Source organism: Ceratotherium simum, chromosome 13, assembly GCF_057802395.1.
Source record: "Ceratotherium simum simum isolate JZ-2026a chromosome 13, ASM5780239v1, whole genome shotgun sequence".
NCBI lineage: Eukaryota > Metazoa > Chordata > Mammalia > Perissodactyla > Rhinocerotidae > Ceratotherium > Ceratotherium simum.
Genome location: NC_141912.1, coordinates 45747975 through 45774170, shown reverse-complemented (window position 1 = coordinate 45774170; position 26196 = coordinate 45747975). Strand labels below are relative to the sequence as shown.

The 26196-nt window shown below is 41.4% G+C and overlaps 1 protein-coding gene across 3 annotated transcripts in view; it reads right to left on the bottom strand.

Annotated features, from left to right (window-relative positions):
• Positions 1-26196, bottom strand: part of RUNX2 (RUNX family transcription factor 2) — a 230250-nt gene that overhangs the window by 132260 nt on the left and 71794 nt on the right. For all 3 annotated transcript variants that reach the window (XM_087438672.1, XM_087438673.1, XM_014782649.2), the window contains exon 5: positions 8465-8626. In XM_087438672.1, coding sequence (XP_087294798.1) covers positions 8465-8626 — 162 coding nt within the window. The remainder of the gene's footprint in view (positions 1-8464; positions 8627-26196) is intronic.

Below are 26196 nucleotides of genomic sequence, written 5' to 3'. Positions count from 1 at the left end.
ACACTCTCACTGTGCTATTTCCTGTCCTTATCAGCAATAAAAGTTTCTCTTGTTTTGCCCTTTCTTTCTTGTTCCAGGTGAACAAAATCTTCTTATTTTTCCATTTCTTCTTCCCTTTTTCCTTCTACATGCTTATCTTCGTCTTCTTTTCTATCTTGTTTCCCACTAACATCTGTTTATCGAACATTTACTGAGCACCTGCCATGTGCCCAAAATGGTGCCAGGTTATAAAGATTCAAGACTATGCAAGACACAGTCACTGTCCTCGAGAAGCTTACCTCCTACAGAAGGGGAAAGGCATGTAATCAAATTATTACACCAATGGAAAATATGGACACATTAGAGGTGTGTTCAAAGCACAGAGATGAGAAATGGATGAGTGCAGATCAAAGAGCGACTCACTTTGGGGGAAATGATGGTTGGCAAAGGGAGGCCTGAGAAGGATCAACAGGGCCCTGTCCAGCCGATGCAGAGAGCGGGGCTGGTATGGAAGTGTGAAACAGCACAGCATACTCAAGGAATGCCAGGCATTCATAAAAGGAAAGGAGCATCCTTTACGCAGGAGAGTTGAATATTTAGGCAGACAGCCAAATAGCCACGTAAATGGACTGTTATTTTTCTCTGGGTCTGTTCTGTACTTGAATTGATATGAATGACCATCTAAAGGTAAATGTTTAGGAATTTGTCTATGGGTAAAACTAAAGAAAAAATTTTTAATTAAAAAATGGACGGGGTCGGCCTGGTGGCGCAAGCGGTTAAGTGCAGGCACTCTGCTGCGGCGGCCCAGGGTTCTCCGGTTCAGATCCCGGGCGCGCACCGACGTACCACTTGGCAAGCCATGCTGTGGCGGTGGCACATATAAAGTGGAGGAAGATGGGCACGGATGTTAGCCCAGGGCCAGTCTTCCTCTGCAAAAAGAGGAGGATTGGCAGATGTTAGCTCAGGGCCAATCTTCCTCACAAAAAAATTTAAAAAATGGACCAAAGATATGGAAAACCATAATCTGGACCATTTGGTGACAATTGTTGTGACAGAGGAAGTGTTTCCCCAGGAAGCAATGCTTGAAATATTTTCTGAAAAGAAATACCACTGACAAAGGCAGAGACAAAAGGAAATGGGGTGGTGGTATTCCTAGGGGCAAGAAGAACAGTCTTGAGGTTTTTAAAAATATAACAACATACTGACAATGGAATATTATTCAGTGGTAAAAAGAAATGAGCAATCACGCCATGAAAAGATACAGAAGAACCTTAAATGCACATTGCTAAGTGAAATAATCCAGGCTGAAAAGGCTACATACTGCATGATTCCAATTATATGACATTCTGGAAAGGAAAAAAACAAAGAGACAGGAAAAAGAGCAGATCAAGGGGCAGGTGAGGAGAGTAAATAGGCGGAACACAGAGGATTTTTAGGGCAATGAAACTATTCTGTATGACTCGGTATTGGTGGATACACGGCATCATGCCTTTGGCAAAATCCAGAGAATGTACAACCCTAAGGTAAAGTATGAACTTTAGCTACTAATCATGTATCAATACTGGCTCATCCATTGTAACAAATATACCAAACAAATGCAAGATGTTAATAATAAAAGAAAGTGGTGGGCTGCAGAGCGGATGTAGGGATATAGGAACTCTGTACTTTATCTTCAATTTTTCTATAAATCTAAAACTGCTCTAAAAAATAAAATATTAATTTAAAAACAAAATTTAATTTAAAAAACAGTATGTTTCCACTTTCTTGAAGCTAATGACACAACTTAGTTTTTCCACTAGCACTTATCAGGTAAGGCGAGCTCTCTCTACTAAAAGTCCTCAGAACAACAAATCCCTGGACAGACATCATCTTCCTCCTTGCAGAACCTCTGAGACACATGGATGGGCAATTGGGAGTAATTTGCTTCCACGAGACCACTGAGGCACAACAGATTAACTGATATATCTGAGACTAGTGCAAAGAATCTTCAGTGACAACGAAACTAAAACTCAGGTTTTCCCAGTTAAATTACCTCCACCCTCTTCTCAGGTCCCAGTGAACCACAGAAGCCACTGTGTCATCAAAAAATTAGCATTAATACTTTTGGTTAGTGAGGTTCAAGCTCCCAAGTTTTCTTCTATGAAAAGAAAGGGATTGCAGCAAATCTTTCAATAAAATTTATAACTGTGTCTTTGCCATCCCTGCATAAGCATGATTCCCTTCATTACTAAATCTTCTTTCCATGTGTGGGTGGTTGTACATGCATCAAAATAAACTTTCACAAAAACAACTGGTAAGAACCAGGCATAAAATCAGGGTCAAACCATGTACGCAGGTTTCATTCTGAGCTTTGGTACCTCAGTCTGGCTACAAATAGCAGTAACTAGTCATACAACCACGTTTAGTCAACTTTGTGAGCCGGGCCAACTATCCCCAACGGATCTAGTAGGAATGGAAACCACCTCTTGGGTCCTCAGCACTAGGAACTCAAAAGTTACAGTAAACTGAGGTCCAGGTACACCCTGAACCTGGGCCCACAGCAGTAAGATAAAAACATCACCTGCTCTCGTGTCGCAAGGCAGCTTAATTTTAGAGAAAGCAACATGAATTTCAACTTAGAGAATGCAAAAATAACCCAACCAATCACAGTCGATATAATAGAGAAGAATATTGAACATTTAATTGGTAACACAGGGCCTGCCTTTGTTTAGGGTCCATTAAATTTAATAACTTCCCCCTCTGTGGCTTTAAACAGAGAACATCTTCAAAATAAGAGTGGCTCCTATTAAACTTAATCACTTGCCCGTGGCTGCTGCAGCAGAGGTGTGTCTACAAACAGGTGGCTCTTAATCAAGGAATGTCTCTGTAGTAAAAGTAGATGTACTAGTGTTTTGTTACAGTTGCCTTAACTTTCTGGTTTATTAGTATTAATTGCTGGAGTTTTCCTTTTAACCTCTCTTAAGGCGTCATTCCCTCCTGTGAGTTAAGTGTGCCCTGCTGAAATAAACGTCCATATATACTTGGCACATCACTGAAGCTGCTGGTTTCAAAACTCGACTCAGAGGACTTGAAGGAAACTCAGTTATAAGGGACATTTAAAAATGAGCTGCACTAAACACTGCACGGTTTGAAATGACATGAAACGATTCTTCCAATAGATCTTGAGTGATCAGATGGAGTTTTTCCACTGGCAATTTCTAGATTTTGTGGTAGTAATAAAATAATTTTTAGTAACTTTATTAGACTAATGCCTATTCTGCTGACCTGGGAAATACTATAGTTTAGCAACTGGAGTCATAAAAAAGGAGACATCTTTAATAGTCCTGTGCAGTTGATTAAGTGCAATTTTTTGATATTTATATTTCACTTATTTATTTACTTTTTTTGGTGAGGAAGATCGATCCTGAGCTAACATCTGTTGCCAATCTTCCTTTTTTTTGCTGAGCATGATTAGCCCTGAGCTAAGATCTGTGCCAGACTTCCTCTATTTTGTATATGGGACCCCACCCCAGCATGGCTTGATGAGCAATGCGTAGGTCCACGCCCAGGATCTGAACCAGCGAACCCCGGGCCAGGGAAACAGAGTGCGTGAACTTAACCACTATGCCACTGGGCCAGCCCTTATATTTAAATATTTTGAAAGAAGAAATTTAAGATTATTTGCTTAAACAGGAAAAAAATAAATAACCTTCAAAAAGATTACAGTTCTTAACTATTTCTCATGTAAAAAAACCCTACGAATGCAGAGAAAAATCATTCATACAACCCGTACTGGCCTCTCCCAGAGTAACTGAGGCAGACAACATGTACGACCCTTCCCTTGAATCTCTGACTTGTGTATCCTAAGTCTCTAAGAGACCTCCAGAAAGCATCAGAGAGGTCCATGGGCACAATGACCACGACCACAGAAAAATGCCTGTGTAAATCCCTGCCACCTCACGCGTGCCAAAGAGTGGTACAGACTTAGGTTAGTCTAAGCTACTTCACGCAGATGGGTGGGACAGCGAGGAGTTATCTGCAGTGAATGAACCTAGGTAGGGTCCCCGTTAGGACGCTAAGAATAGCTCACACTCTAACTACAAGTCAAAGAATCAGACTCAATAAACAGTTGTGCTTCTTTTCATAGCAGGTTAATTACAGAAAATACTTTTTGAAAGTCAGTAATTATTTATTTACATAGCATTTCGTAACGACCTCCAAAAAAGTAATTATAATCTTTGTGTCAAGCCTTACAAATGCTTTGAACATCAAAAATGTCATGAATGACAATATTACTACAATGCTAAAGGCAGGCAATGGTTTGGGTCTTTGTTAGGCTTATTGGTCCTGGCTTACCACACCTTGATCTTTTAACACAATCAGTGAGAAATAACTTTGGCTACCTCTGTACAGTGAATATTCTTTTAGGATCACATAAGACGAAATGAAATAATGTATAAAATCACTCGGGGGGTGGAGGACGCTACCTAAATATGCTACCTAAATATAAGATGAGGCCATACTTATCACAGTCAGTATGATGCGGGAGGGAACCAACCCCTCCAGGGCTTCCTCTGCACTGTAACATCTCTAGACTGGTTTCTGATAAGTCATGCTTAATTTTTATAATTCAGCTGAATACGAACTAAACTCATTACAATAAGGTACACCCTATTAGCCAATTACACGACAATAACTTATTGTTCAGTCATCAACCTACAGCTGCTGCTATTGTCCTTATTATAATATTCAAGGCTAGTTGAAGTTAAGGAAATATTTCCTGAATCTTTGGATTGCACTTATGAACTTCAAGACATCTGGTTTTGTATATTTCTTTGCAGTAAAGTAGGGATCGTGGGTGACATACCTTTATCATCTTAAATAATTTACACCTTGCTTCCATAAAGGATTCGAGGGAGACTACAGGAACTATAAAATATAATATCATTGTCATTATTGTAATTCATTAGGTTCTAGCATTGGTAGCCACACTTGAAAAATTACTCAGAAGAAAGGAACCAAAAAAGGAAGTTGTAAAAACTAGATTCTCTGAAGGTTTTTAAATAGATTAAATCAGGGTCTTTCTTTGGAATGATCTTTTAGGATGAACCGGAATTTCTTTAGAAACAGTTCTTTCTGAAAGATCTTTCTGGTTGCTTTTATTCCTATGATCCCTTTGAAAAGAACATTGTCGTGTCAGGTTACATGTAAATGTAACTTAACATTTTCTATTTTCTGACACTATAATTGAACAGTTATTTTCTCTTAGTGCTTTATTGATTTTTTGTGAATGGCTCTCAATTGCTTTTAGCTCTATAAATATTCATTATAAATCTATAGAATAACAATAATAATAACAGTAAATATTTATTGAGTACTTGTATGTGCTAGGCACTGTGTTAAGTATTTTATGAATGTCATATGAGTACTAACTCATTTAAATATTTCAAGGGTTTTTTTATTTTAAATATGCTCTGGTGATTCATTTTATAAAGCAAATAGTCCCCTTTAAAATTTTAGACTTTAATCTACTTGATTCATTTAATCTAGGGCTTACCTGTAAATTATATATAGATACACAATTTTTACTAAACAATTTTAGCTTCATAATATCAGCTACAATCTGTTTAGCACATATGGTGTGCCAGGCTGGTCCTGAGACCTTTTCATAAGGCATCTCATTTAATCCTCACAGTAACCCAAAGAGATGAATATTATATCCCTATTTTATAAATAACAAAATTAAGTTTCAGAGAAGTAAGAAACTCACCTGATATGTGTACAAGCTGGGATTCAAACCTAGGTCTGAAACCTCCAAACCTATCGTATAAGTGAGGAATTTTATTCTTTCTTACCCAAGATCATATGAGAATATTTTGTGCATCCCTTCACATAGGGAGATGAGAACTGATTTCTCTACAAAAACATGAACCGTTCTGGAAAGCATCTCAAAAAGTGAATACAGGACTGCTTGGGGATGGAGACGGAGGTTAATATTTTAGTTGACCATGTTACAGAGAAATAGCATCCTGGCCCTTAGGGACGGCTTTAGATATTTAGGACAAAAACTATGCAACTTGGCACCTCGGAACCTAGGAGACAGGCTCCTCTCCAAGGAGGTTCCCAGGACCGGTCCCCAGGGAAGTGAAATGGTGCTCACTCCAGAAGACGTGGTCCCCGAGTCCACCAGGCAGCGCTCTGGGGTGCGGGCACAGCCTCACACCCAAGAGCAAGGTCAGGTCAATCAGGGTTCCTCCGGTCCCCTGACAGTCCACATCCAGTTCTTTCTTGCTGTTTCCCTACTGCTGACAAGAGGGATTTTCTGTTCTCTTCACTTTAATGTTTATACAGAACCTCCCACCCTGGCACCATGTTACTCTGCCAGTAACAACTCATAGAATGTTTGGGGCAGGAAGAAAAAACTGGACTCAACTCAGTTTTAAACTAGTTTAAAGCAGAGGCTCATTTCTACCTTTGGCCTCAGATCAATATACGGCTGGATAATTAACCAGTTTCTGCTCCTACTGCCTCCTCTGTGAAACGGGAGGAGTTGTGTGCTATTTATTTTGCAGAAATGTTTTAAGTAATTATCAGTAAATTGACTCAAAATAATCTGGCTGTTCTATATTACACACGTAAATGAGAAACAATAGTGACGACCCATTGATGCAGCATTTTTCAGTGTTGTTTTCAAGGGTTTTCCCACTGAGTTCATATACGAGTACACCTCAGTCCGAAAATGCTGTATTAAGCATCTCTAAAGCTACAATCACTCCCTGAGGATTCTTCCTCTAGGTACTGCCAAAGGACAAACAGCAAAATCTGCTTCAGCCACAGAGGGTTGGACAGATGGAAGCCCTAGAGGACCCTAAACAGAAGCAAGTTTGCACAAATCTGTGCTGGCAAAGCGTCATTTTGGCCCTACGTAAAACAAACGGACTCAGTGTAATATACAGCAGGAATGACCAGAACTAACTCAACACCATCCAGCACTGAGCCTTTGATCCCACATCAGCCTCGCTATCCCCCTGCACCTCACTGATCCTTCCCCGTGTCTTTAATTGACGTTTGCCTAAAAGAGGCAGTCGTTCCAATCAAGGGAAATGATAACTGAAATTCTATACTCTGCACAATCCCCCCAAAATACCACGTGATTCATGAAAATAACAATGGCAGTCATAATGGAAAGTGGTAACATGGTCTTCCACAGAATGTTGCAGTTCCCCCTCCACCCCTCTTCTTTCCCTACTCACCCCTACGGGAGTCCATCTGCTGCAGAAAATGTGAAGGCACTAGGACCAGGGAGACCTTGCCTGCTATTTGCTTGAGAAACAAAGCCTTCCCTCCTCCCAAGTTGAAAGAAAGAAAGGCGTCTGAACTAATCAAAACCTGCAAGCCGGCTGGTGGAGCTTCAGCTTGTCAGTGATGCAACTCAGGAGTGAGTAACGGCTTCGAGCTTTGCAGAAAACGAGAGAGGGAGAGAAACAGAGACAGAAACACAGAGAGAAAGAAAGACAGGCATTAACCTGGCCAGGAGTCAAACAGGTGCATGGGGCCCGAACGCTGAGAAGAGTGTCTGACAAACACGGGATCCAACTGTGTGTGTCTCTGTGGTCTACGTCTTTATTCATAGGGGGGCAGTGCTGGAGTCTGTATGTCGGGGGTGTACTGCGAGATCTTCTTTCTTATTCATAGGACTCGTATGGTTGGCTGAGAGCCTTTAACGTTTTTCTACTTGTCAGTTTGAAGTCTTGGTGGACATTTCCGGCTCTCTATGAATTCTCCATGACAGAGAGAGGCAGCCAGGGTGTTTACCACATGCACGTCCACCGTGAGCCACAGGTTTTTGTGGTGCCTTTGGAATAGTGGCTGTGTGAGCACTGGGGCTGCCACAGTGAGAGCGACAGTGGTGAGCTATAGGATTCACAGAAAGGCTGCCTCCGTCTTGAGTTGGCTACTCAGAGGCCACACATTGCCTTTTAGACCCTTCCAGGCCTCACTGCCCTTCAAATGACTAGTTTCTGCTAAAGATCTTAAGTTTGCAGGTGCTCTCTTGGAACGAGCTAGCTTGGACTCCTGGGATTGAAGAGCCTTTAGAAATGGAGGGCTGTGCCCTCAATCTGTAATTTGGTTTACAGGCAGATATTAGAAAAAGAAAGGAAGACAAGCAGAGGAAGGCCTGGCATAAGACCCTCAGGAGAAGGCCCTAGTTATGAGACAGTGCCCATCAAAGAGGAGACAATTCAGCAGGACTGAAACTGGGTGGCATTAAATATCATCTTAAGAAAATTATGCCATCTCTGGTGGATTTTCAGTCTCTTGACTTAAACTGTTCAAGTCTTTGATAACCCACAATTCAGAAGACCCAGTTTGTCCCTTGTCATATTGCCCACATGCCTCTAATAGAGAATTCCTGTGAATGTAGACATGAGAGCCTTGGCCCATCCTACAACCCCAACCCCACCCCTGCAGGGGAGTGGGTTTCCAGTTAAAATGCAATCTTTACCTGAAATGCGCCTGGGCACGTCGGTGATGGCGGGAAGCCCTGTGCCCCGTGTGGAAGACAGCGGGGTGGTGGAGTGAATGGACGGGGACGTCATCTGGCTCAGGTACGAGGGGTAAGACTGGTCGTAGGACCACGGCGGGGGAGACTGGGCCTGCCTGGGGTCTGGGAAAAAGAAGAAAAGTCTTTAGCATACCAGCCACTGTGGCCTCAAAACACGCAACCCAAAACTTAGACAGGATAAAGCAGAAAAAAAATGAGAACATATAAGGACTATTTCTTTCCTACAACCCCACCCTTTCAAGCCCTGCATAGCACAAAGCTTTCTAGACTTCCAGTCTCGATGAAAGTAACAAAATAGATCATGCCTAAGGACTATTTGTCTCTCTCTCACATAAATATTTCTATTTGAGAAGACTAACAGTCATTTAGAAAACAATCTGCTTCGATTATCTTCACAAAGTTGAATTTTACTTTATTTATTTTCTGTATTTTCTAACATTACTCCAATCAACATGTTTTGCTTATTTTTCTTAAAAAAAGTTAGAAATTTTTTTGAACAATTAACTTGGTTAAAGAACAGGTAGACTCGTCTTTTACTGCTGCATATCCAGCTACTATCTTTCAGACATGCTTTTTGGTTTTTAAAGTGCATGATTCCACGCACAGTTCACTTTCTTTCCAGGCAAGGCAATGGGATGGCACTTTCTAGCATGTGGGTTAGGAGGCTAGGGGTAGAGATGGGGACAGAGAGGGCAGCGTGGAAGAAGAACAGAAAGGGGGGGAGCCCAATATATTATTCTCATGCTAAAGCTACCCCAGAAAATAACCTTTAAGAAAAAGACAAAGCTTAATTTCAAAGTCAACTATCATTAAGAACTGAAAAGCTTCACCACCATCCAGTTTCAATGTTAAACATACGAATTTCTGACAGTAAGAAAATGACCCAAAACAGGAGAACAGGGAAATGTCTTTAATCCTATAGAAATCTGTTTAAAAGATGTCACATGTTTGGAATGTGACCTAGTGTCACCTACAGTCACTATAATAATGAAAATAATGGGCAGCCACCGTGTTAGGGTTAACTGCTGGGCATTAAGGATATCTTTTGATGTATCTCTATGGAGTTTCTCGGAAGAACAACTTTGAGGCCAAGCAGATGTATCAAAAGAGCTTCAGTCTATATGAGAAAAAAAAGTAAACTGGCTGCAAATTTCCAGGGCAAAAAAGTGTGTATTTCAAACTGTTTTGTTCTTATTTGAGGGCTAATCAAACAGAAACATAAGCAAATTTTCTCTTCACGTGGTTTTTTTTGCTAATTTAAAAATTTTTTGTTAATTTTTAAAATTCTAATATACTAGGCTGTTCACAAGATGGCTTTGTATACTAGAATATCCATGGACTTTGGAATGTGGGGAATGAGGTTCAAGTTCTGAGACTTCTGCTTTGTAGCTGTGTGATCGTGGGTTACTCAGCGACTCTGAGACTCAGGTCCCTAAATTCTAAAGGACGTGGGGGAGTAATTACATCTGAATCACAGGGATGTGAAAATTACACAAGAAAACTATGAAGAGAGGGCTAGCATGGGAGGCACTCAATAAGTATTAATTCTCATCTTTTTCAAAAAAAACCTCTTGCTGACACAGAGATAGTTCCATGGTTAAAATACATGTGAACTGTAGTTAATACATTTGAAATAAGTTGAAAATTATTCCCATATCACCTATCAGCCTCTGAAAATGAAAACCTTAATTTTCAAAAACTATTAATATATTGGAACAGTCAATTCAGGTTTATCTCTAAAATAAAAATGAGTATAACAAGACATGGGTGTTTCTGAGATGATTCCTCTCTTAAAGCCTCTCAGTTTTTCTGTACAATCAAAGCCATTTAGTTTCAGCTATTTCTTGTTTATTTGTTCACTTCAGAAACAATTTATTTAAAGACTCTAAATAGGACATACTTTTCTTGAGTCAAAATAATTAAATACATCTGGATATTTATCCGATGTTTACTATATCAAGAGATACACAGAAAAATTTCATTCAATTCAATTTTAAGGAACATTTACCTGTGTTCTCAATTTGAATTAAAGTATAGTACTGTAAATGGTTAACATAAACTTTTCCTTCAGAAATCTAAAGGATACTTGATCATTAAAGTAATGAACTTTTGTGCTTTAAAATGTTCAAGGCTGAGATTGTATAGATTGGCAACATTTCAAATCTGAGTGAGTGGTCCTTGTTATATATCTGATACTGACATACTTCCTTGCTTTAACCATTAACGTAATTCACTGTTCAGAGAAATGGTAAATGATCTTCAGATGGAAATAGATGCATTTCTTACAGCCCCAGAAAGCAATCTCAGACAGGCCAAGCCTTCTCTCAAGCAACATTTTCAACAGACGAAAAGGACAAGAATCACAGCTGAATGAGCCAGGCACACACGACTCAAATTTGGATTTGAGGTCTGATCTAACTTCACCAGATGTAGTTTAACCTGTATGTCCATTCCTCTCCTGTCACCTGTTGTTACCAGTAGCACAGGGCTCCCTACCTAAAAATGGGAAAAAATACAAAGACATGTAAAGAATAACTAAAATTATTAAAGTTTAAACATATCACAAAGGAATTAGGGAACTTAACTGGGACATAAGATACAGGCTTTCAGTTCTCCTTGTGCAAAGAGGCAGCCCAGGACAGCTGGAAACGAGCAGGCTTTCTAATGAAAGGATCTGAGTTGGAGCCCCAGCTCTGTATTTATAAGCTGTGTGACCTCAGCTGCAGTCGCTAACTCTCTGAACCTTAGTTTCCTCATCTGGAAAATGAGGCAGCATACATGGTAAAGTGAATCCAGCCAAGTGGTCATGTGTACTGGCTGGGCGGACAAGCCCAGACTTGAATCAGAGCTCCCCACTGTGCTGAGCAAGTCACTTAAACTTTGTGGGCCTCAGTGGCTCATCTGTAAAATGGGAATAATGATATTAGGGTTGTGAGCATTACATGAACTAGGCCTTATCTGATAAGCTATCTGGAGCTCTTGGCACATATTAACCACATAATAAATAGAAGTGATTATTGCTATATGTAAAATGAGCATAATAATTACTATCATTTTTATTTATAAAATTAGATGAGATAAGTAAAGCATTTTGATAACTGTAAAGTACTATATTGAAACTATTACTGTTCTCTTTAGGAGCCCACATGGTAAGGCCCTGCTGTGTGACATGGGGTGTGTTTCTTAATGTTGCTAAGCTTTAAATTCCTTATCTGTAAAATGGGTATGATAACACTATCTCAGAGAGTTGTAAGAATTAAACAATATACAGTGAGTGGGGAATCAACATTATTATTCAAAAAGATTAAAAATCTGACTCTAAACTATCCAGTGTTTAGAGTGTCCAGTGTTATTCTTGAAGATTTCCAAGAGCAGACTCAGCACAATTCCGTCCATATAAAGCCTGGCACGCAGTAGGTGCTCCATAAACAACCACTGAGTGACCCTCCCAGGGTGGCTTGAGTGAATAATGGAGATTTATAATGAAATACTAATTAGTCATTCCCTAACTTCCCCCTAGGCTATAAAAGAAGTTATCAGTGCGATTTTAGCTTTTACATAAACTTCCTGACTGCCAGAATATATACTAGAACAGCCTATTAAAGGAGAGTTTTGCTTTTAGTGGAGGTCCTTCCTGAAGATATCCAAGATTAGCAAAACTAAGTTCTCACTATCCCTAAACAAGTGAGAAGATCCCTCTTTATTTCTGTCTCTCAGAGGACAGACTGCGGTCCAGCCCATCTCTTTCAAGGTCACCATCCTAAGATTCTATGATAATAATCTACTTAAGGAGAGAGAGTTACTGAAAAAAAATAAAACACAAGAACTGCCGTCTGGGGTTCACTAGATCTAGTGTAAGTAATTTTAAAAGGGGAATGCAAAGTTAAAAAAAAGGAATGGTCTCCAAACACCCCAGGCGTTCTCTACTACCCTGTGAATGAGCCATCTTCACTGTCAGCTCCACTTCTGGCCCGTGCGATCTGGCACAAATCACAAACCTACTGAAGCTTCAAGTTTCCTAATCTGTACAATGGGGATAAGTATGAAGACCTCCCTCCTAAAGTCATTATGAAGATTAAATGAGAAAATGGGGTAAAGAGCTGAGCACATAGAAAGAACCGAGTAAATGCTCACCACTATTAAAACCTCTACCTTTACTGAACCTTCATTCTGTATTTATATTTCCAACCCATAACCTCTTATTCCAGCAGACAACAATTTTTAGAAAGCTTCCTGCAGTTCTGAAGTCACTATTTGGAGAATATATCTGTGTTGGTCCTGTCAATACCCCTTATGATTATTTAACCTTAATCACATTCTTTCTTAGTCTTGGTTTCTCCCAGGCCAAGAAAGCCTAATGCGTTTAGTATATTTTCTAATACTGTACACTTTAACTTTTCACAAACTTTTAGTGGCAAAACATGGCTATAAAGTATTTTGACTTCCTAAATGCCCAATCACCAAGAAAATATAATCCTATCATAAATACACGATTACAGCATATTTGCTTTGCTGTGGACAATTATTAATGCTTACAGTAAAGATAAGTCACCTTAACCTGATCTCATAAAGGATTTCTCAACTCAACTTCCTGAAGAAACCTGAGACTTCTGAGATTCACTCTCAATTTGGATGAGTCAGAGCAGGTGACAGATGTTTTTTAGGCATCGCCAGTCAATCCTAAGGTTACTAATAGGGAAGAGGACAGGGCCTAACTCTGAGACAATCCTACTAATTAATTAGCCATTAACAAACAATAAATTGTCTTAATGTCAGGTCCCTCAGAGCTGGTATAATCCATTCCTTCACTCTACCCCATTCAGAGTTACACTGAATGGTTTGTCTTTTCGAATCTACAGAAACACGGAGGGTAGCATCGTGTTCTACCATGCCAACAAAAATAAGACTACCCTTGATTTTGTGTCTCAGAGGATAGAGGTGCCAATCATAGTCTTGATATTACATCCTGGGTGATCTGTAATCAATTATAAGCACCGACAAGTTTTCAGAGGCTAACTGAATTCTTTTTTTTTTTCCCCCCAAAGCCCCAGTAGATAGTTGTATGTCATAGCTGCACACCCTTCTAGTTGCTGTATGTGGGACGAGGCCTCAGCATGGCCGGAGAAGCGGTGCATCAGTGCGCGCCCGGGATCCGAGCCCAGGCCGCCAGTAGCGGAGCATGCGCACTTAACCGCTAAGCCACGGGGCTGGCCCTAACTGAATTCTATTTCACAGAAATTTTCAAAAGAAATGAAAACTGCTGTTGAACTTTAAATATTTTTATGCTGTTTTAAAAACTATAGTTCATTATTTTTATATAGCAATTCTCAGAAACAATATCAATATTATCGTTATTACTATATTATAGAAATTAAAATATTGACATGTTTTTTATATAGATATGACGATTTAGAAACAAAACCTTTGGTGTTGGGTTTTTTATGTGTACATACTCTTTAGTGCTCAGGAAATGTGAAATGCTAAATATCACATGAGCATTTAAATAGGACTCCACTGCTATTTCTCCCCAAACTTCTCTCCTGTCACCTAAAGAAGGGGGTCTTAAAGGGAAGTTATAATCAAATTTGATCTGTAATATAAACTTGAGAGAAAAAATCAGGTCTTTCCTGTATAATAGGCCTGCTGTACTCACAGGCAGGATGTGACTAATCAAAATGACTCAATGAGAGAGAAGAGAAATAAGCACAGGACCCCGGGCAGAGCAGAGCTCCTAAAGACCCTGGAGATGAAACCGATGAGAAGCAGCCCCCAGTCCTAACTGGGAAAGCATGCTGAGAACTACCACCAGGCACACAAGGTCAGGCTATGCGTTGAGCACCTCAGATTACAACTGCACACTTCCAGAAGAAATCGTGGTTTCCTCTGTGAGAGTAAACCAAATCTAGCTACTAAGAGTTCAGGTTAAATAAAAAGGAACTAGTCATTTGACATAAGGAATCCCTTCAGCATCATTCCACCTGAGGCAGAGTCTGTCACAGACACGGCTACTACCAAAACTCCGTGGTGTCACTCCATGTAGCTTGTATTTTAAAAAGACACCGGAAGCCCAGAGGCCTGCATACACTTAGCAGTTTCTCTCCCAACTCACTAAGTCAAGGGCAAGGCTCTTATTTAGCTGTCCCTTTCTCACCTACAAAGTGCAAATGGCGATTATTGCTACCTTAACAGGGCTTTTGAGGAGGAAACAGGAGTTTTTAGATGCTGCTCTGGTGAATCAGCAAATTATCAATTTTTATTCTGATCAACAGCTTCTGTATGCCTATGTGGCAGTGTGATGGTCTAAAACATAGGTAAGAAATAAGACATTTCTTGCCTTGAAAAAGCTTACACAAGCAGTTGGGAAAGTAAGATTAACAGATATAAAACAACAATCAATTCAAAAATGTTAAAAGCATGTATTTGTGTTTTTAAGAAAGCTCTAAAGATAGAAATGAACCGCGGAGCAGCAATGTCAGAGTGGATTTTATAAGTTCTTCTAGGGTGGTTTCCTCAGCTGAGACCACTTGGAGACTGGCTGCATCTGCTTTCCATACCATAAACCCCCAAGATATAAAAGTACAGAAGGCAACATACCCAGGGGATGCTCCAAAATGCTACCTGGGGGAGGAGCGGTCCATACGTCTCAAGTTGTCTTTGCATCAGGCAAAAATGGAGACGACCATTCATTTAAACCTGTGGACTGAGGAAAGTAAGCTCTCTTCTTTGAGTTGGACCATAGCTTCTGAAGTTCAATAATTGGCATGGGGAAAAGGAAGGAGTAGCTGTGATTTCCTAAAATGATATGGAAGGAGTGACGGGCTCAAAGAGTATCCGTACTTTCAAATGACTGAAAAGCTAAATTTCATGTCTGCACAATTGAACTCTAAACACTTGGCGTCATAATAAGAGAGGAAGGAGGAGGCAGATGGTTAGAAAAAAAGGCACCGTAGGAAAATGAACTGACTCCAGGAAAACATGTAGAAGTCTTTTCTTAATTAATAAGTTTGAGCAGGGGGGAGGAGAACAGAGTGGGCAGAGAGCCTTATAAAACCAGTGGAAGGTGTGCGTGAAACTCAGTGGTTGCTATTAGCAGACCTCCTTCTGTAAACACTTGGGTTAAGCGTGTGGGTGTGAAGAAAGGCCTGCTTTCCTAAGAATCACTCACAACAAGGTACATCATGGACACGGTGCTGAACTTCACACAGAGATGGGAGGAAACACAAGGCTTCTTCCTGTTTGTGCTGCCAGCAGGCTGCTGTGTCACGTGACCCGACAACAGCCAGTGATTCTGCCAGAGCTCAGCGTGTCCACAGTGAGCACCTGTCGTATTTGGGGACTGGGGTACAAGTAGAGAGCCCCACATTCCCACCCCTTATCCTCCACCCATTTTCTCCCCACTCAGTACTCAGATCAGGCTGTGTAAACCTCAAATATTTCTTGAGAAAACTGGAGTATTTAAAATGAACTTATATAAAGTCTGGGTTAAGATTACACCTCTCCATTGCTACCAGGGTCAGATAAAGTCAACAATCCTAACAGAGAGAGGCAGCTTTACAGTTTCCTATCCTAAACTATTTCTGTCATATTATGGTCATTCAGAACACAAATATACTCACATTCATACATACATTAATTCCCATTTCAAAACAATTTACACTAAATACGAAATGTCAAATTCTATGTCTCCCCTAATAACCCTTTTAGCTAGACTGGAGTTTTAGAACGAGCTTTCCCACTCATTTCTGGTTCTCCTGACTAATAGGAAACCCGGTCTTAAAACAAACAGGCTCCTCCAAGTGCGGGAAGAGCCCTGGATCAGAGGCTCTGGCACTAACCATGCAGTCGTGCGCCAATAATTTACCTTCTCTGAGTCTCACTGTTTTCACCTGTGAGATGAGAATATATGGGTTATCTCTAAGATGTTTTCCAGCTATGAAAGGCTATGATTCTAACTACTGAGAAAAGTGAGCTCCCTACCCTGCATCCTTTCTGGAGACAGTAGTTGCAACAGAAATTACTGAAGCCACGTTGAGCTGGTCTGGGGTGGCTCTGAAAGGTGGCTGACACGGCTGATACTCAGGGCACCTCCCATCACAGAGTGTTTTGGCTCATGTCGGCAGAGAAAACGCCAAGAGCAGGATTTTGACTCTGCCTCTTGTCCCCACCAGGGACTTTCTCAAACTGACCAACGTGGCTACCAGAATCACTTGGCAGAAGATCAACTCAACTGAATCACAGAGCTTTAGACTGAAATTTGAGAAATAAGCGGCAAACTGTGTGGATAAAACTGGATGCTATGTAGGGTGCACCAGGCATGACAGCAAGTTATATTACAACACAAACAATGGAGAAGAGGGACTTAGTAAATCTTAAGAGACAACAGAAGGGAAGAGAATGAGAAATGATGTGTATGACCTAAGACGTCATACCCCATAACAAAATGTTAAAAGAAAAACCAGAAAGAAGTTCAATTGCTCAGACAAGGTAATAAGTGCTTTTTAAGTAACACCAACTTTTGGCTGGATGGGACTCATAACTGTCTTACAGAAAATGAGGCGATCTTCTTATTTAACAGAAAAACCTAATAGAAGAAACAAGAGGCTATACCACATGTCACACCTAACCAGGCCTCAGCCTTGGCATATTCTGGACCTCAATGGTAAAGCCAGCAGAGGGAAGGAAATAAGCTACAAACAGGTAGGACCAGAACTTGAGTCCTGTGGGTGTGGTGCTGGCCAGGGGAAGTGACCCTTAGTTCAAATCACAGTATTGAAGTGGATGTAGTAAACTCAGGTTCCAATCAGGCTGATATCAACATGCAGGGGGTCAGATATGGCAGGTGGGATGTTATAGAAGGTCCCCAGGCATGGTGATTCCTGTCATCGGATGATGGTGTCCCTGGTTCTAAAAATTGTCTCCAGCTCATTCATCCATTCAAAAAACATTTATTGAGTGCCTACTCTGGTACTGCGCTACACACCAGCGATACTGATGGTGAATGAAGCAGACCTAATCCCCGCCCTCACAGAGTTGACAGTTTGGTAGGGGAGACTGACATTAATCAACTCATCATACAACTATGCTAAGTGCTAAGAAGGAGATGTCCTTGGCACCATAAGAATGTTCACTGGAGGACTCCAACTGCGCCTGGGGGTCAGGGAAGGCTTCTCTAATGATGTGATGATCAAGCCCTGAACTGAGTGGCAAGCAGAAGTCCAGTCGATAAGCAGGTGGGGTCAAGAGAGTTTTAGGCAAAGCGAACAGCATGTATCAAGTTCCTGGGATGGAGGCAGTATGGTTTTTTTGAGGAGCTGAGAAAGCCAGTGTGGTTGGATTACAAACAAAAGGCTCAAAATAGTTCAAGATGAGCCTGGAGAACAGGCAAGGAGGGGCCAGGCCATGCAGAACCTGCTGGGCCACGCTAGAGGGTTTGGTCTTGATCCTAAGTGCCGTGGAGGTCACTGAGGTCTTTTTAAGTAAGGGGTGACACAACCAGATCTGCATTTTTAAAATCTCCCTCTGACAGCATCATAATAGACACAGGCAGAAGCCCAGTGGAGGTCTCAGCACACAGGGAAGGGTGTGCAGGGAAACAGCAGCTGCAACAGACACAAGGGCAGAGTCCAGGAGCTGCACTCGGGAAACGAGGAAGCAGCCTAAGGCACTTAGCTGCCTCCACACATCATCTGACCAGGGGCATGAGGCTCCTGAGACACCTCGGCTGCATCAGACAGGCTCTGGGTAAGCAAGGTGAGCCTGGGTCACGGGCCTTGGGCTGCAGCTGTGATTCAGGCAGGCTCCACCTCTGACACGCTGGTTCAGCGGCACAGCCTGGGCATCTGTACGTTTAACAAGCTCCCCAGGTTAACGCTAATATACACGAAAGTTTGAGAACAATGGGAATAATTTTTACTGATGACAGTTAGAAAGGAAAATTACCCAACACTATTTTGATTTAATCTTCCCTATCAAGAAGAATGATCTTCAAATAGAATGAGCAGAACAAACAAGCTTAAGAGGAAATTACGGCCCAAGAGAGGTAAAGAGCTAAGGGAGAGCAACTTGCTGCTCTGAATGAATCCAAGTTTCTGCTCCCAGATCATTATATCCGATAACAGCGCAAGAATTTGTGGAGACTAGCAGGCAAAGGGCTTCTACTGGGGAGAGCAGGGTCTACCAAGCTCTTCCTTATAGTAAGTACACATGTCCCTGTAACTCCACTCACTACTCGTCTTAGCCTCGCTCTCTCGCTTCTCTTCTGCATGACGTTATTACATTATCTGAAGATTATGCCTTGGAAGTTTACTACACAATATACAGTAGTTTTACATTCTCTTACCCATTTATCTTATTCTGACAATGGCATTACCATTGGTAAAATCTAAATTTCAACTAGATTTTTGGAGCCATTGTTGGTGTTGACTTGCTTGCAGTCCACTAAAAACACATAAGTCACTTTCAACAGTCTGTGTACAATGAGCTTTCCACACTTGATCTCCACTGTGACTATCGGAAAGCAGAAGAGGTTCACTAAAAACATGTTTCCTAGGATTACTAGAGCAGTGGATTAGAAGAAAGCTCATCTATCTATTGTGTATCTTCACATCAGCAAGATAGATGCCTTATCTCTAATGTGATTTATAGCAACTGAAAAGGCCGACCAGAGAGCGGTCATTGATACGGATCATGATCAGCTTTGAGAGAGGGACACAGGGGCATATTCAAAGGCATTATAATCCTAGTTGTGTTAGCATCTTCATCAAATTCTTGAACAATTAGAAGCAACCTTTCTAAATTGGAAGGAATAGCCAGCCAACACACTGGATGAAGAATCAGAACTATAAAGTAACCCTACAAAACGGAAAGAGGAGCTGGAAGCGACATGAGGAAACTGAGGAAGGACAAAAGTACAGTGCTGCACTCGGTCAACTCCAAGACAGGACGGGGGAAGCCTGCCCTGAGCAGAGTTTTTCACGGACCGCAAGCCATAGCACGATGAGATGACAAAAAGTTACCACCGTCTTGGGCTGTATTAAGAGAGTAGTAGACCCCTCCCGCCCTGGTCAGACATAGCTAGAGGATTGTGTTTTCTCAGCGCTTGTCAGACTAGAGCACTGGGGAAGGCAGAACGAGGTATGGGATGTCCATCTGTCATCTGAGGAATGGTTGAAGGAATGGCCAAGAGCTCCCATCTACCCTCAACCTTTCCGTAAGACACTCCTACTTCCCCCTGGACTGAAACTTGGATTTCCTCAGATCTTTCCTCCTAACCTTTTCACGTGGCTGCTGCTCATTCTCCAGGGCCACAGATGAGCCAACTCCTCTTCAGAAGTTCTTCCATCTTTACCATAACCTACCAACCTCCAGAACATTCACCCACATTGGCAACTGGCTCAACATCTTCCTTGTTTCCCTGACTTGTACTGAGTCCTAGGAGAAACCGTCATTCTCACTGATGGTCCACCACACCAGAGCCCACTCCCATTCACAAACTGCAACCACTGCAGGAGATAATCACATAATTGTGCTAACAGTTCTTCCAATGATCTCGGCCCTTAGCTGGCTCCTCAATGATGCTCAACCAAAGTTATTTTCCGCCCCCCAGGCTTCACCTTGGTGACAGCTCCAAACATTTCCATCCATACTATCACACCCCCCCCCACCTGAAACCACCCTGTCAGATGTCACCTTCCTGGGACATTGATTTCTAATTTCAGCTCTGAGAGTTTCAGAAATCTCCTGGTGCCTAAGTTCTCTTATTCACTAAATAAGGTTCACAATACTCACTCTTCTGTGAAATCCGTCTTTTAAAGACTATTAGAACCAACTGTTTTTAAACAATTGAAAAGCAAGTCCTTACCAAAATTTAAAAAAGCCCTTGAAAGAATCTGATGGTCTTAACTGAGATTAATGCCATACAATTTTATTCCTGGAATACTTCTGCATATATTAAAATGAAAAAAATGGACTGAAAATACTTTTTAAACTGATAATATCTGTAATATATTGTTGTTGCTATTAATACTGCATAGTGCAATATACACCAACACTCTGTTTGAAGCCCTGGGTGCCCAACCATGATTAAACACCAAAACACACCACCAGAGCATCCACTATACCAAACTGCATGCACGGCTTGCCCCTCTCCTGGATTAGCCCTATAGGTTGAAAGTTTCATTCAAAGTTAGACTCATATTCTGATCATTTTGCCCACAGACCATTGCAAAAAGTAAAGAGGGGAGAGAAAGGTCCTTAGGCAACTAGTAAAGAGGAAAGATACATATACGTGTGTGTACACATATACATATATACATGTATGTAAAGCTAAAACTAAACATAAAACTAAAAAGAGGAAGATGACGCTTTACAAAAGAATGAGAGAAAGAAACTGAGACATCCTGTGGGCAGAGACCTAAAGACAGGCGAGAAACAGAGCAGTCTCGGGGAAGGATAAAGTGAGCCATTATGCAGGAGATGGGTTCTTCTTATCACCATTAGATATTAACTATGCATCGTCTATTCCAGATAGGAGGAAATTAGAAAGACAAGTTTTTGGAACTCAAGACATTAATTTTTCTTGGAACATTGCCCCTCTGTTTTTCTAAAAGCACAATAAAGCCAAAGCATCTTCAGTTAATAAGGGAATTCCAACAGAAGCGCAGAGACCTTTAAGAAGCTAACCTATGGATGCTGCTAACAGGTCAAGAAACAACATGACATGTTGACTGCCAGCCCTTCACAAGGTCTTACTAAGCTTTGTACTTCAAAGCCAGCCCAGGCTTCCTCATAAGGTGGTGGCCAGAGCCAGATAGAGGTGAAATTGTGTTTACACACAGGATTTATACCATTTTCTCATAAGGATTGTAACCAGCAACCTCCTCTAAAGAGACTTCTTGCTCACATATGTGCATGGCAGCAGCAAATTTACTTGGCTATCCTGCCCAAAAGATCTCAGAGGAAGAAGACAGGACAAGACTTTCCAGTAACTTCAGAAATTAAAACATAGCACCACCAAAGTAAAAGAACAATACTTCCAACAATCTGTCTTTGAGTGTGGTGATTCAGTTCCTTAAGACACAAGATGCCTACAGGTGAGCAGGACCACAGCAGTCAGAAAGCATGAGACCTCACTTAACTCCCACTTTCCAACCCCTACAATTCTCACACACACGGCACTAGTCATTCTTCCTGCTCACTCACAGTCACTGAGCCTCTCACGGGTTCATTCTCCCTTACACTCGCAGCCCCCACCACCCCACTGCATGCCCACATCACCTCCCAACTTGGTTCACAGTAAAGAATCATGTGGTCACTTGGCAGTTGAATAGGACAGTAATTTGAGACACACACTACTCAGCTGTGCTTTCCTAGTTCTGAAAGGATTATGCTAGTAAATGTTTCAGTGCAAGCACAGTGGGCTGGGGTCTCGGACAGCAAACATGTACGCAGCCCAAGCCCAGCTGGCCTAATGGGTGGAGATCCTCTTAATGTGTAAAGAAGCAACGCCTGCCAAGAGAGTACAGAATCAGGCTGAGGTTGTGTGGAAACTACTTCACTTCAGTCAATGTAACTGCTGATAAGATTATGATTATTCTACATGATGTCAGGCAAAGTGTTTTTCAAGACAGTCCTAAAAATGTTACCTTGAACATATGCTCACATAACTGTAATTTAATCACTAAAAACAATGACATTGCATTTTAAAGCATGATTCAGATACTCCTAATGCATCTCTATTATAAAAATATCATCTCTAAGGATCCTAAGTAATATCCAAAAGAGAGAAGAAAAAGAAATTCGTCCCTTAAGACACATGTCACTTAGATTGTCAGCAACATGCTCGACTTGATGGGGATGAGGGTGATTGCCTACTAAGAATCTGGAACTCACAGTCAACTATAATAGCTGAAGAGGCCTTTAACAAGTCATTTCTCGAAGAATCAAGTTCTTCCACCCGTAAAATACGTACTTTTCAGAATTGTTTTAAGGCTTTAGCAAGAACTTTATGTAAACTAATTTGTGAATGGTAAAGAGCTGCACAGATGAAAGTTGTTAGGTACTGAAATGGGAGGAAACAGAGCCATGACAGAATATGCTTCAGCCTCCCAAGGGTGCCTGGTGGCTAAGAGCATAGGACCTTGGAGCTATATAGATCTGCTTTAATTCCTGTATTTCCCACTTACTAGTTCTAAGTGGGACCTTGGGCAAGTTATTTAGCCTCTCTGACCCTCAGTGTTCATAATAATGCCACCTATCTCATAGAGCTATTGTGAGGGGTGTGTGAGTTAACCTCATTAGAACAATGTCCGGCACCTGAAACATTCATAAATGAATTGCTAATAGCAATTCAAGCAAATAGGTACTAGAAAAATATTAGGGCTAGGATAATAATGGGTCACACTTCCTGAAGAAGTCAATGACCTGTTCATTCATTCATCACCAAACCAAAGTCACCAAGCACTAGGCATTATATAACACAATGGGGACACAAAGATAAATCAAACATGGCTCTAGACTCTGAAAGTTTAAAGTTTGATGGAGGAGGCAGACATGTAAACAAATAATTGTCACCACGTGGAACAGCAGTATGGAAGCCTTAGACTCGGCTTGGGTAGGTTGGAAGAGTCCTGACAGAGATGCCAACAGGGGATCTGAATTTTCAAGAAAGAAGAGAAATGCTACCATCCTTAACTCTCTCTAACTACAATAGCTTCCTGAATGATGACCTGACTTCTACCACCGCCCTCTTATGATCCATTCTTCGCACAGCATCCAAAGCGATTTTTTAAAAACATGTGAATTAGATAATGTCATTCTCTTGCTTCACATCCTTCAATGGCACCCCACTGCGATCATAACAAAACCCAAGCTCCTCACCAGGACCTTGAAGATGCTCCATAATCTAGCCCGTGCCTGCCTTTCTGGATCATTCTCCTTGTTCACTACATTCCAGGAACTGGGGAATTCCAGGGGACTGACCTTCCTGTCCCCTGGACACACCACATTCACTGCTTCCTGAGAGCCTTTGCACAAGCTTCCCACCACCTGAAATGCTGTTCCTCACAGATCTTCAAAGCCCTTCAAAGAACCCTTTCCCAACTTTCCAACCAAAATTAGCTTCTTCCCTCCCTAAATTGCTCTCTATCGCATTACCCTATTTCATTTTCCCAAAGTGTGTATTATTATCTGAAATTATCTTGTATGTATGCTTATTTACCTACTGACTATACCTGTCACTAAAATGTAAGCTCCTCGTGAGCAGACACTAGATCTATATTGTTCACTTACATTCATGCCTAGCAGATAGTAAGCAATCAATACTTTTTGAATAAATGAATAACAGGAGAGCAGAATGCCCACCCCAAAAGTTAGGTGAATGTCCCAATACACCAAACCCAAGGGCCTGAGTTAGCCTTTTTTTTTCGTAGGTGCAGCTCACCCATCCAGAGAGTACTGAGTTGAACACAGTGATTATTTTGAGCAATGTCTCCTCACATAATATCCCTACTCCACTGCCATCATCACGTTCTGAATCACAAGAAGTAGACATCTGTGACAGACTAGGTGTCTCCTAGCACCAGAGACAGGCACCAGATGTCTGAAAGATAAAAAAAAGGTGCAGAGGAAGGAACTTCCTCAGGAAGCCGTGGGGAGGCCCTGGGCCCTCAGGCAGAACATCAGCCATGAAAGACTGCGACAGAGTGACACCATCAGACCAGCACTGCAGAGAAGCCAGCCCACGCACGGCCAGGACCTGTAGCCCTAGGAACTGCCAGAGACACTGGAGAACGCTAATATGAAACACTTAATGCTTATGACTTCCTCAATTGGTGATTTCTAATTTCATTTCGCTCTTCTGGGAGTTTGACTTGCCTTTTATGTTGGCAAGTGGGAGCACTAGTGGTGACCATACAACCATGATCATTATCTACACTTTTGGGGTAAGAGCTTGAGATATCAAGAGGTCCAAGCCAACGAGAGTCAACTGGGCCCTTTCTGTAACAAACACCTTTAACCAAAGGATTACATGACCTAAGATGCAAATGTGGCATATTGCAACGAAGTTACAAAAACCATTATACGTAAGGCTCACAAGCAGAATTTAAATTTAATCATGCAATTATGTAGATCTTAAATTGGAGTGATACGAAATAGTTTAACTATGTAGGTGATATATTGAAACGTGATGTCTGCCGTTACTGCTCATCACCAGGGAACAATGGCACCCTGGGAGAGGAAATTAGAAAGAGCAGTTAATGCCCACAAGGCAGGATATTCCAGCCCCTCTTGCACTGATTTCTTCTCATCTAAACTTTCATTCATTCAACGTTTAATGAGACACTACCACTGTGCTAGGCACAAAAGAAAACAAATCCCTGTAATAAACCCCTCAGAGAATTCACAACCTAGCAGGGCAGAACAGAGCAAATACACAGGAGCTATAAAATAAGGCAACCTCAACTAAAGCTTAGAGTATGGGTAGGCAGCCTCTAGATGCAGGTTCCAGGACTCTTTCCTGAAGAAGATAACAGTGACCTTAAAGGATAGGTGGATCTTGACAACAGACAGCGACCACCATCCATAGACTAGGCTAAGTAAGGGGGTACAGAGAGAAGAACGTATACTCAAGGAACAACAACGTCACAGTCTGGGGCACAGGATGTGGCCATGCCAGGGCCTATCTTCTTCATTAGACTTTCACTCAAGGACAGAACTTTTCTTCCCTCCCCCATACTAACTAAGACCCAATTCTCTACATGTGGTAGGCTCTAAATCAGACTTATTAAATAAATAAGAAAATTAATCCAGAGAGAAAAAGATGAAATCTATTCAATTCACGTTGAAGTTGCTGCTGCTATGAGTGTTCTTGGGTTTTCCTAAGAATTTGGGTCACGGTAGAACTCTGTACATATTCAGTTAGGGGCAGATACTTGTATTATCTCACTAACAATATGGAAGCATCCAAAGAAAGTGCACATAGCCAAGAGTAGGTTGTGGTGGCATGTATATCTGCATGTGAATCTGCAAATTTAGAAAGTTGGAGAAAGTTGTTGGGCCCAATACCTTGCGGATGTTAAAAACATGAGAAGACTGATCTGTAGATCGATTCTACCAGTGCTATAATCCCAAAATGCAGAGCTAATACTCTTGTAATATAACTCCAGAAATCTATGAGTACCTAGAAATAAACTTGTTCTCTAATTTCATTTTTAAAAATCTATCTAGTGAATATTTAAATATTATTTTTAAATGATCATGATGGAATTGCAGTATGGTATTGTATAAGAAAAGATATACTGCACTGAGTCAGAGAACTAATTCTGCTCTGCCACTGACGTGCTGTAAAACTGCAGACAAGAAGCTTAACCTTCCTGAGCCTCCGAGCAGGGAGCAAGGAGGCTGATGAGAGGCTGGCGACCAGAGGAGGGCCGAGTCTGTGGAGGTCGCCACACTCCTGTCTGCTCAGATGCTCTTCTGGCATCGCTGTGCCCCACACCTCCTCAGAGCCTCGCTCTGCACTCACATCTGGGGAGGGGGGCAGGGGGGGTGTGCTACTAAAATGTAGATCCTCTTCACAACTTTTACCAGCCTTTGGTTAATGAGATCTAAGGTAACTTCAGATTCTAAAATGTCTTCTGGTTCTATTTTATGGTGTCATCTTTAGGTTTGAG